Source organism: Cervus canadensis, chromosome 8 (genome assembly GCF_019320065.1).
Source record: "Cervus canadensis isolate Bull #8, Minnesota chromosome 8, ASM1932006v1, whole genome shotgun sequence".
In the NCBI taxonomy this organism is placed as follows: Eukaryota; Metazoa; Chordata; class Mammalia; order Artiodactyla; family Cervidae; genus Cervus; species Cervus canadensis.
In genome coordinates this window covers 40,751,167-40,763,512 of record NC_057393.1, presented here as the reverse complement: position 1 = coordinate 40,763,512, position 12,346 = coordinate 40,751,167, and the positions used below count along the sequence as shown (strand labels likewise).

At 42.7% G+C, this 12,346-nt stretch overlaps 1 protein-coding gene across 2 annotated transcripts in view; it reads left to right on the top strand.

The window, feature by feature from the left end:
* Positions 1 to 12,346, top strand: part of PAPSS2 (3'-phosphoadenosine 5'-phosphosulfate synthase 2) — an 84,193-nt gene that overhangs the window by 38,005 nt on the left and 33,842 nt on the right. Inside the window, exons 1-2 of one of the 2 annotated variants that reach the window (XM_043476101.1) lie at positions 5,326 to 5,367; positions 11,130 to 11,247. In XM_043476101.1, coding sequence (XP_043332036.1) covers positions 5,341 to 5,367; positions 11,130 to 11,247 — 145 coding nt within the window. In that variant the 5' untranslated portion in view covers positions 5,326 to 5,340. Of the gene's footprint in view, positions 1 to 5,325; positions 5,368 to 11,129; positions 11,248 to 12,346 lie in introns of those variants that run through there. The other variant, XM_043476100.1, reaches the window with a different exon arrangement.

The window sequence follows — 12,346 nt, the reverse complement described above, 5'->3', positions numbered from 1 at the left end:
GCCAGTGCAGGAGACACGGGTTCAATCCCCGGTCGGGAAGAGCCCCTGGAGAAGGGAATGGCAACCCACTCCAGTATTCTTGCCCGGGAAATTCCAAGGACAGAGGGCCACAGTGGCGGGCCATAGTCCATAGGATCGCAAAGAGTCGGACACAACTGAGCACGCACGCAAGCTATTGAACCTGTAGTGGCGCGGGCCGGGCCTCGCGGCGTCGAGAGGGAGTGGAGAGGCCGGCAAGGGGACGGAGCTGGCATCCTGGCACGTGGGTTCACTGGGTTCATTGCACCGCGGTGGGCGCGCTGCCAGCTCCCGGACTCCAAAGGAGCCCCTCTTCCCATCGCGGGTAGTGAAGTCTAGTCCTGCACAGCATGGACCCCAGACCCAGAGGGCGCCAGGGAGCTGGGCGCCAGTGTTTCCGAGCTGCGGAAGAGGCTGGGACCTGCAGATGGGGACTGCAGCCATGAAATTAACAGACGCTTACTCCTTGGAAGGAAAGTTATGACCAACCTAGACAGCATATTAAAAAGCAGAGACATTACTTTGCCAACAAAGGTCCGTCTGGTCAAGGCTATGGTTTTTCCAGTGGTCACGTATGGATGTGAGAGTTGGACTGTGAAGAAAGCTGAGCCCCGAAAAATTGATGCTTTTGAACTGTGGTGTTGGAGAAGACTCTTGAGAGTCCCTTGGACTGCAAGGAGATCCAACCAGTCCATCCTGAAGGAGATCAGTCCTTGGTGTTCACTGGAAGGACTGATGCTGAAGCTGAAACTGCAATACTTTGGCCACCTCATGCGAAGAGTTGACTCATTGGAAAAGACCCTGATGCTGGGAGGGATTGGGGGCAGGAGGAGAAGGGGACGACAGAGGATGAGATGGCTGGATGGCATCACCGACTCGATGGACATGAGTTTGAGTAAAGTCCCGGAGTTTGTGATGGACAGGGAGGCCTGGTGTGCTGCGATTCATGGGGTCACAAAGAGTCCGACACGACTGAGCGACTGAACTGAACTGGGAGCGAGTGTGACACAGGGAGGCGGGTGGAGACGGGAGTCTGAGGCAGAGCCAGATGGCCCTGCAAGCGAGCGCCTTTAGGGGCTGCAGTCAAAGGAAAATCAGGCTGACTCAGGGGCACGTGAGCAGAAGTAAGACCTAAAGCACAGAGCATGTTACGTTCTTGCAGTCACTGGTGTATTAGAGGAGTGGAAAGATTCTGTGACTATACACAGAGAGCTGGTTCAAAAAGTGGAAGATGGTGTCAGAGTTCTCCAGGATCATAAACTTGTGCCTGCAGAGTATCTAGAAAAGCCAAAGCTGAGCTGTTCCCCAACCACTGGAAGCTCATAGTCTCTTTCCTTCCCTACCAGATGAGACACCACCTCTTAGCTGCTGCACAGACTCTGGGTTTCCATCTAGCTGTAGCCTTCCACGCTTCTCTGTTCATGGGATTTCCCAGGCAAGCATACCTGAGTGGGTTGCCATTCCCTTCTCCAGGGGATCTTCCCCACCCAGGGATGGAACCCGAATCTCTTGCATTGCAGGCAGATTCTTTACTGCAGGAGCTAGGGAAGCCCATCTCGCTGTTAGATGCCCTGAATCAAGAGGACCTCTATCTTCACCATACCATCTCCCAAGGGGAGGGGTTTCTTTTCTTTTACAAACATCGAATGATGCTTGCAGATTGTCTGAACTTGCCATCCAGAATTTCCAAAAAAAAAAAAAAAAAACAGTGAGTTTCTCAGATGATTTGAAAAAATTATGTAAAATCTTTTAATAAGCAAAGCCATGTGTGGTTTTTTTTTTTTTTTTTTAAGAAACTTGAACTATACCCTCTCCTTGTACTTTTTTGTACAACAACTTTTGGTTGTCTTTTTTTTTTTTTTTTTATACAGATTCTTGTCATTTGACCTCAGTCTGTGGTTTTATTTCACAATGATGGCTTCTAAAAGTCAAACCAACCTAGTTGCAGGTTTATCTTCCCCTTAAGTTGTTTTCTCATTCACAGCATTAACTTATTCAATAAATCCTTCAGTAGTGGGAACTGGTGAAAAGTGATCATTTTGGATCTTAAAGGAATTTGATATACATTCTTCTTTTATGGGGCCAAATTTTAATTTATAAATTTCAGATTTGGATCATTTCTATATTGCCCAGTGACTGTTTATGACAAATGATTTAGTTTGGTCTTTTCAGAAATTTGCTAACTCATTTGCCTTCATTTTCACAACTGGTCGTTTGTCATTGGCTATGTGATATGGATATTTCCCTTGTAATTCAAGAGTAGTTTAACACAAAGTATAACCCTATGGAGTTAGTGATTTCATATCATCTCAGGATGGTAAGAAGGAAATGGCAACCCACTCCAATACTCTTGCCTAGAAAATCCCATGGACGGAGGACCCTGCTGCAGGCTACTGTCCATGGGGTTGCAAGAATTGGACATGACTGAGTGACTTCACTTCACTTCAGGATGGTATGAATTGTGGAAAAACTGTATTCCTAGAATTGGATTTAATGTGCTCAGATGTCTAATCCTATCATCCATGATCTCTCTTTAGACAGAATAATTTAGAACAATATTATCTTCAATATTGGAGAAGGAAATGGCAACCCACTCCAGTATTCTTGCCTGGGAACTCCTATGGACAAAGGAGCATAGCAGGGCTACAGTCTATGGGTTCACAAAAGAGTTGGGCACAACTGAGCGACTTAACAACTTAACAACAGTCTTTAATATAAACTCCTTTTGAAAACATGTTTTCAGCTTTGAATTTAGTGACATTTTTTCAGTTAAAACTTCCTTATCTACCAATAACCACAGGACTGGAGCTGAACCTTAAATGTCGTATGGGTAGTGATTGCACTGAAGTTGAGTTAGATGGCCTTCATGATTTTCAGCTGTTTACAGATCTTAGACCAAGATTGTTGGGGCATCTTTTTCTGGGAGCTTCCCACAGGGAGTCAGCTGACCTAGACTCTGCCTTGTAAATAGAATGTATAAAAGAGTGAACAGAGATTCCCACTTGTGATATGAACTTCTAAAAGCCACAGTTATCTTCTCTATGGGCATTTTTCCTCTGCATGAAATAACGGTATGCCAAAAACAACCATCACTCCTGATCAAGTGAAATAGATGGTACTTTAAAGTTTATCTGTTAGAGTGCAGTGTACTTTATTATGTATTTTAGGGAGACTTGTTTCAAACATTTAGTTTCTTAATTTTGATTTTGTCTGGTTATTGTTGGTTGTAATGTACCTTGTAACTCAGTTACACAGGTCTGTTAACCTTTGAGCATCAACCATTTTCTGGTTGAGAAATCCCTTATATTTAAAAATATATTTATTTCCAAGTTCAATGTGGAGAAACCAGAATGTAGAGATAAGAAGAAATATAATTACTTAGAATTACCTGACCCTCAATGAAAGAGACAGAAGAGACGTGAGTTCAATCCCTAGATTGGGTAGATCCCCTGGAGTAGGAACTGGCAACCCACTCCAATATTTTTGCCTGGAAAAATTCCATGGACAGAGAAGCCTGGAAGGCTATAGACCATGGAGTCACAAAGAGTTGGACATGACTGAGCACAACAGAATTTGACAATTATGCTTAGCATTTCCAGATTTTTTTCTTTGTAGCCCTCTACATATAGATACATATATTTTATTTTTTCCTTAAAATGTTCATATTTATTTTTTAAAACTTTTATCCAAAAGAGACAAACACACAAATATGGTAAGTAACTTACAACGTGAAAAAATACGTATTCTTACTAGTAACTAAATAGGTACAAAGTAATCTGGGGGGGGGGAATATTAAAATTAAAAACATAACAAATCAGTTGGAATAGTTAAAAACAGGTATACCATGTAGCCTGACAACTTGACTTTATCTTACTAGAAAACGAACTGGCAGTACATAATGAGACTTATGAAATAGTTCACAACCCTTCATACTCAGTTGTTTCACTTTGGGCTATAGACCCAAAGGAAATACTCTGAAAGGAAAGAAACATAAATAAATATCTGTAATTGTAAATCATTTGAAGCTACTCAGGTTAAGTGATGAAAATGGTGTAAGAATAATCTTTTGATTGTTTACATTTTTTATGTAGTATCAAAAGCCATAATGGACATGATCTCATTTAGTCCTCAGTGAGGAAGCTGTGCAGAGAAGGAAATGGCAACCCACTCCAGTATTCTTGCCCGGGGAATCCCGTGGAGAGAGGAGCCTGGTGGGCTGCAGTCCATAGGGTCACACAGAGTCAGACATGACTGAAGCGACTTAGCATGCATTGGAGAAGGAAATGGCAACCCACTCCAGTATTCTTGCTGGAGAATCCCAGGGACAGAGGAGCCTGGTGGGCTGCCGTCTGTGGGGTCACACAAAGTCAGACACGACTGAAGTGACTTAGCAGCAGCAGAGGAAGCTGTGACATGGGGGTCACACAGCTGGGACCTGGAAACTAGGGAGTTCTGTCAGGGCAGAGTAAGACCTACACTGAGAGTTGGAAAGCCTGGCCGCGCATCCTACGCCTTCCAGGTGTGGGATTTCAGCTAGTAGTTTGAGGATCTATCAATGGGTCACAACGCACAGCCTCCGCAGCTCCCAGGCTTTCAGCAATAAGTGAAATAATGCCTGGGAATGCTCCTACCATGAGCCTGAGAGGGCACTTACTGAGATCACTGCTTTCTGCAACTGAATCTTTAAATGAATCTTCAGACTGCACATTGAAGTCAGAGAGGTTTGGAGCACTTTTAATCAGCAAGAGAGCAATGAAACCATAGCTCAGTAGCTGTGAGGGCCAAGTTCAAAGGCGACAGTGGTGTTGTCTTTAGAGAAGTAAAGTGGATTTGCGTGAGCTTTGTGGGAGGCAGTAGGGTGTAGAGGGAATTCAAATCCACTTACTTGTTTTTGACTGAAGACATTATGCACATGCCAAAAAACCTTTGAGCATTGAGAAACTCACAACCTGGCATGTGGTTTCCAGCTTCCTCATTCCTCCAGCGTCCTCTCTTGCATAATCCTGCTCACTGTGACACAGGCTGGAACTTGGCTCCCGGGATGCCCTGCCCTCCATCAAATCATCTGAAGTCCTTTCCCTGTGTATCTACTTTTCTTCCAGTCGTGAAAAACCAAGGCTGACGCAGTCTGTCATGACCCGGAACCCCGAATTCCAGACACTCCTTCCTACTTACTCCTCTTTCAGCATTGCCAATGGGAGTGAGCGGTGGACCTGGCAGAGACACGCTCTGCAACCCTGGGCTGGGAGATAAAGTCCCAACTCAATAGCTCATGAGGCTGACTGGGGCAAAGGCCATTTTTGTGCTGATGACGAAGATTTCATGACAGAGACAGCCACCAGAAGAGCAGTCAGTTTGGGGGAGAATGAGGAGGCATCAAACCGATGCATGTCAAAGTGGCATATTACTGGCTGGGCTTTGGGCGAGAGAAAATGGTACCTGGAATAGCAGCAACATCCTCGTGTGCATGTGTGTATGTCTGTGTGTGATGTTTCAGCCCTACAAAGTGTTCTCCTAGCCATTGTCTGACTTGATCATGAGCTCCACAACCTCTAGACTTGACTTAGAGTGGGACTAAGCCTTAGAACACTCCTAAATCTGGGTGACTTCAGCCTCAAACTACTGTGCTGTGTCCAGAGTAGATTAATGCCACCGTTGCCTCACCAGCCTCAACATATCACCGTGTCCTATGTTTTCTTTGGTACTTTATATGGACAATTATTTAATCCTTTCAGCAGCCCTACAAAGAAGCTATTCTGAATCCCATTTTACAGTACAGGAAACGGAGGTTCAACAATATTCATCAGTTGCCCAGGGTCACTGAGCAAGTAGGCTATGAAGAGGGTTTCAAACCCATATTTGCTTGACTCCAAAATCCATTCTCTGTGACTCCTGTGCATGCCGGAGGGTGTTTTTCTGTTTCAGTGACCTGGAAGAAGGTAGGGATTTTTGCCTTTTTTTCCCCGCCTTAGGAATCCAGAATAGAAGTATGCCACCAACTTTGTGGTTTCTGGGCCACTTCCTGCTAAGTGACAGTGTTAGGCGAGTTGCGGGGCAGAGGGAAGCAAGCATTTTTTTCTTTAACATGTGCTTTGCTTTCCATAGACAGAATCCTTTTTCTGGCAGCCACTTTCTTTCCAAAGCTTAGAACACCATATGCTCTCAAGAAGGGAGGAAACGTTTCATTCAACAAGGAAAAATTTTCAGCTGCCCTGCCCCTCTGCAGTTCAAATAGTCTTCAAAACATCTGTTTCTATTTTATTTGTTTGTCTTTTGGAGAAAATCAAGAGTAAATTTGAGGTTAATAAGAAGCAAGATATCTTCCCGAAACAAACACCCCCCCCCCCTCCCGGTACCTGGCAATCTGAAAAGATTTTGTTTGTTTGTTTGAAACACTGTTGGAGTAATAGAAAATCTTTGTTCGAAACATTGTTGGAGCAATAGAAAATCTGGACAAACACCCATGATTAAAATGCAGTTATTAAGAACCATAAGTTCAGAGGTTAACTATTATATACCATAAGAGAACAGGTCCTTCCAGTGGACTCTGATGGTTTTGAAAACGAAGCACTTGGCGAAGCAATTAATAAGATCATAACAAAGTTTCCATAAAAGACTAACATAGCCTGGAGTTTATTCTGGATCTCAGCCTGTAGGCAGAGGGAACAACTAAAAGACAGAAATTTTTTAAAAAATCTCTGTGGACAAATTAAGGTCTGGTGGGCATTCACATGCACAGGTGGACAGAAGCCCTTTAGGTCAAACATACTGTGATGGGATCAGAGCCCTTTTCTACAAATGCAGCAGAGTTGAACAATATTATTCCACCATCTGACTCTTATTAGGTATTTTCTTATTTGGTTACTTTAAAAAAAAAAAAAAAGCTCTTTTTTGGGACGTCCCTGGCGGTCCAGTGGTGAGACTTCGTCTTCCGGTACAGGGGGTGTGGGCTCGACACCTGGACTGGGAGCTAGGATCCATGCGTCATGGCCAAATAACCAAAACAGAAAAAAAAAAAAAAACAGAAGCAATACTGTAGCAAATTCAATTAAGGCTTTAAAAAAGGTTCACATTTAAAAAAAAATCTTTAAAATGGCTCTTTTTTGCATGTGGTAAAATTTACATGTAACGAAATACCCATCTTAAGGGTACATTCTGTGAGTTCTGGCAAATGCAAACACCTGTGTACCTCAAACCCTTATTAAGATGTACATCATGGCCATCACCCAGAGGCAACTCTTGTTCTGATTTTGACGAATTAGTTTTCACTGATGGGGGATGTCATATAAATAGAATCACATGTAATGTTGTTTTGTGAGATTTATTTGACTCAGCAAAATATTTTCATTTATTATCATCTTTTTATTGCTGACTAGTATTCCATTAGAAGAGTATTCTACAATTTGGGAGTTTTGTTTTTTTATTGTTACCTATTTTCCTGTGGATGGACATTAGGTTATTTCCAGTTTTTGTCCCAAAAAGTCACTAATCTTATTCTTTGTATAAGTCTTTTTGTGGGTAGAAGTTTTCATTTCTCTTGAGTATTTAATAGCTGTGAATGCAACTGCTGAGTTATAGGGGATGGTAAATATTTAGTTTTATAAGGAACTTAAAGGTGTTTTTTTTTCTTTTTTCTGAGATGGTTGGATCACTTTACACCTCCACTACCAACATATGAGAACATATCCTTGCTGACATTAGATGTTATCAGTAGTACCTCATTTTGATTTTAATTTGCATTTCTCTCATGACTAATAGCATTGAGCACCTTTTCATGTGCTTATGGTTCATCTGTGTATCTTCCTTTGTGAAGAGACTGTTCAAATCTTTTGCCCATTTTCCAAAAAGTGGGTTGTCTCTTTATTATTGAGTTGCAAATATTCTTTATGTATCCTCATGTCAGAGAACGGAGGGACCATGAAGTGCCCACTGAACTGAGAAGGCATCTTGAGACCAAAAGAATGAGGCAGGCAACTCCAAATAATCAATGGATCAGTTTATTATACAGCAACTTACAGGGTGGAATCAGGATTGAGTCAACAATGATCCAGAGGCATTCACAGCTGTACTCTGTACCATTGAGGGGCTATTGGGTCAGTATTATAGTTAACCTAGAATGTGGAGGTGGGCACTTGGAAATAGGACATGCATTTCTATGGTAAGATTTTTGAATAGGTAACTTTATGGACATCAGGAATACATCAGTGAAGGTTTTCATCATTGTTTGGGGACTAATAAAGCATAGAGGTCACCTGGTTCTAATGATTCTTAAACAATATCTGTTAACTACAGTAAAGCCCTGAGGATAAAGAATCCATACACTACAGTATAGTCCTGGGCAGGGTCAGCAGAAGAACAGGAGATACCATAAGGGCTCAAGATGTCTTCAGTTATGCTAACAGTCATACACTTCATATAGTAGAGAAATATATATGTCTCAGACTGCCCCTCCTCCTCTGATGGGCCCAGTTACGTGAATTTTTTTGTCTGTGTCTGTGTGCATGCTAAGTTACATCAGTCGTGTCTGACTCTTTTCGACCCCATGGACTGTAGCCCACCAGACTGTCTGTCCATGGGATTCTCTAGGCAAGAATACTGGACTGGGTACCCATTCCCTTCTCCAGGGGATCTTCCCAACTCAGGGATCGAACCCACATCTCTGGGTCTCCTGCATTTGGCAGGCAGGTTCTTTACCAGTAGTGCCAACTAGGAAGCCCCACGTTGCCAGGAATTCTGCTTCATTTTTTTTTACTGTATTCCCAGTATGGCCTCTGGCACTTAGTAGGAGTTCATTTACATGAACATTTACTGGGGAAAAAAATCAGCGAATGAACAGATGAATGGACTTTTGGGCCCAATATCCAGACACAGTGTTCTTAAATGTAATGACAGTGATTAATAAGGAAATGGAGGGAGAGAAAATCTTAATGTTATCCTTGAGTCATAAAGTGTACTTGACACAAAAGACTCAGGATACCTTCAGGGAATTTGTTCACCCAGGGAAAAGACGGCTAGAATATCTCATGGAGTAAGCTCATTTGTCCCCGTTCTGAAGCCTCTCGTGCAAGCCAGCCCTGCTGCCTAGTGTGCTGCATTCTGCGACTGTGTCCCAACCCTTCCAAGTCTTGGATTCCAACTGGGCTTGTGTGACGGATGATCAGAACCTCTCTCCTTGGAGAGTTTTAGGTAACTTAAGCCAGCTGATCCCAGCTTTCAACACTTTCCCCTTGGCTGCTGCTGACACTGATAATGCCGTTTCCTGCCAACTGTTCCCTCTGCCGGGCTCTGTGCCTCACTAGTATGCTCACCTCTCCAGATGTGCACTGTCTTTCTGGGCCCCTGAGGGTCAGCAGGGGGCTCCTTCCTCCTTGGTCTTGAAGTGGTTTTCCTGGTCCTAATCCACCTGTCTCCAGACTCTCCTGCTGGGGCTATCCCCTGAATGATCGTGTCAGAATCCACATCTGTAGGGAACTTGGCCATTTACAAAGTATGTTCCCATCCATTATCTATGTGTGTGCGTTAGTTGCTTAGTCATGTCTGACTCTGTGTGACCCCATAGTCTGTAACCTGTTGGACTCATCTGTCGATAGAAGTCTCCAGGCAAGAATACTGGAGTGGGTTGCCATTCTCTTCAGCAGGGGATCTTCCTGACCCAGGGATCAAATCTCGGTTTCCTGAATTGCAGGCAGATTCTTTACCATCCGAGCCACCAGGGAAGCCTATTATCTATAGGAACCTCCAAATAGCCCTATTTGTATTTTCCTTGATTTCCCCCCTCCCCCACCCAAGGAAAACCATAAAGAGGTGATTTAATTTGCTCCAGAATATAAAAGTTGCTTATGCGACCCAGAGTTTTCTAAGACTCTCTGGGTCTTGCTCAAAGAATAGTGGAGCTTTTTTTTTTTTTTTTTTTTAGCTCTGATGGTGTACATGTTCAGTGTTTAAAAGGCTTCATAGATTTTTATAGTTCGGCAACTTGGATTACATCTATCATTGTTGTTTAGTCATTAAGTTGTGCCCAACTCTGACTCAATGGACTACAACTACAGCACACTAGCCTTTGCTGTCCTTCACTATCTCCCCGAGTTTGCTCAAATTCACATCCACTGAGTTGGTGATGCTATCTAACCATCTTATCCTCTGCCACCCCCTTCTCCTTTTGCCTTCAATCCTTCCCAGCATTGGATCTTTTCCAATGTCATTAGAAATGTAATTACCACATCAAGGACACATATGGGTGGTTCTCAACTTTTTAATTTTTATGTGACCATCATTATGAATTTCCCTGGCCCACCTCCTTTTCCCTCCTTGGATCACATATTCACATATTACTTTTTAAAATGTCCACTACAAAATGTATTTACTGACACATTTTACCTTTTTTATTCATCAGACATGTATACCTTCCAAAGTTTAGGGTCAGGATCAGATAATCTGTGCCCTCAATGGGGCTGATTTTATTAGAGCCAAAATAAAGACATTTGAGATTTGAGTTAGCCTCCAAGACTAATAACTGGTACATTTCCATTTCTACAAGGCTTTTTATAGATTAAAAAGTTCATGCACTGACCCTTGGGAAAGTGGAAGCAGATTTTAGTGCTTGTGAAAACCGAGTCCTATTTCAGGGAGAAACTTTCTAGTCACTGATGTCTATGTCTGGGTGGGAGAGGAATGGGTATAAGGGCCTTTAACCCTTCTCCATGGCTCTCTAGAGAGTGAAGCTCAGGCAGCCTCACCCTAGTACTTCTCAGCGGCTGGTGTATTTGGGCTGTTCATGCCCAGAGGACTTGGGAAGAACTTGCATTTATAGAGACAAAGATATTCTGCTAACTATTGGCTAAAGGTAGACATTTTAAAATGGTCGTGGGACCAGAAGTTTTACATTGTATCAATAGTTGTCTCATTCAAATTATGCTTTCCAAGGGCTGTGATGGGTCTTCTAAAGGCAGTGTCTGTTTCTAAATCAGTAGAATTAATTAATGTCTTTCTGTATGCCAGTTATAAAGGAGTTTTAGTTAGGGAAGACTATGTAGTCTGTTATTTTATTATATGTATACATATGCGATTTATTATTTTATTAATTGAATATTGTGCTTTCTCTTGTTTCATAGGAGAACCAGCAGAAATCCACCAATGTCGTGTATCAAGCCCATCACGTGAGCAGGAATAAGAGAGGGCAGGTGGTTGGAACACGGGGTGGTTTCCGAGGATGTACCGTATGGCTGACAGGTATGCTGTGTTGAGATCTAAATGTATTTTATTTTGACTAAAAATTGGTGGTAACACACAACTTTAAGGAAAATAATGTGGCATATTTTATGTGTCATATATACATAGTCCATGTGTATTTTAACATTAGAAGGAGGCCGAGAGCTGTAGTAGAAAGCTTGGGTGTCAGTCATCAGGTCATAGAACAGGTCTCTGTTTCCACCTCTTTAACAGGAAAGGATGGATAAGTTGATTATGACATTCCCTATCAGCTCTAAGGAATTCTGTAATCCTCAATTTCATGCCTAAACACATTTCAGTTCAGTTCAGTCACTCAGTCGTGTCTGACTCTTTGCGACCCTACGAACCACAGCAGGCCAGGCCTCCCTGTCCATCACCAACTCCCAGAGTTTACCCAAACTCATGTCCATTGAGTCGGTGATGCCATCCAACCCTCTCATCCTCTGTTGTCCCCTTCTCCTCCTTCCTTCAATCTTTCCCAACATCAGGGTCTTTTCAAATGAGTTGGCTCTTCTCATCAGGTGGCCAAAATATTGGAGTTTCAGCTTCAACATCAGTCCTTCCAATGAACACCCAGGACTGATCTCCTTTAGGATGGACTGGTTGGATCTCCTCACAGTCCAAGGGACTCTCAAGAGTCTTCTCCAACACCACAGTTCAAAAGCATCAATTCTTCAGTGCTCAGCTTTCTTTATAGTCCAATTCTCACATCCATACATGACTACTGGAAAAACCATAGTCTTGACTAGACGGACCTTTGTTGACAAAATAATGTCTCTGCTTTTTAATATGCTGTCTAGGTTGGTCATAACTTTCCTTCCAAGGAGTAAGTGTCTTTTAATTTCATGGCTGCAATCACCATCTGCAGTGATTTTGAAGCCCCCCCAAAATAAAGTCAGCCACTGTTTCCACTGTTTCCCCATCTATTTGCCATGAAGTGGTGGGACCGGATGCCATAATCTTAGCTTTCTGAATGTTGAGCTTTAAGCCAACTTTTTCACTCTCCTCTTTCACCTTCATCAAGAGGCTCTTTAGTTCTTCTTCACTTTCTGCCATAAGAGTGGTATCATCTGCATATCTGAGGTTATTGATATTTCTC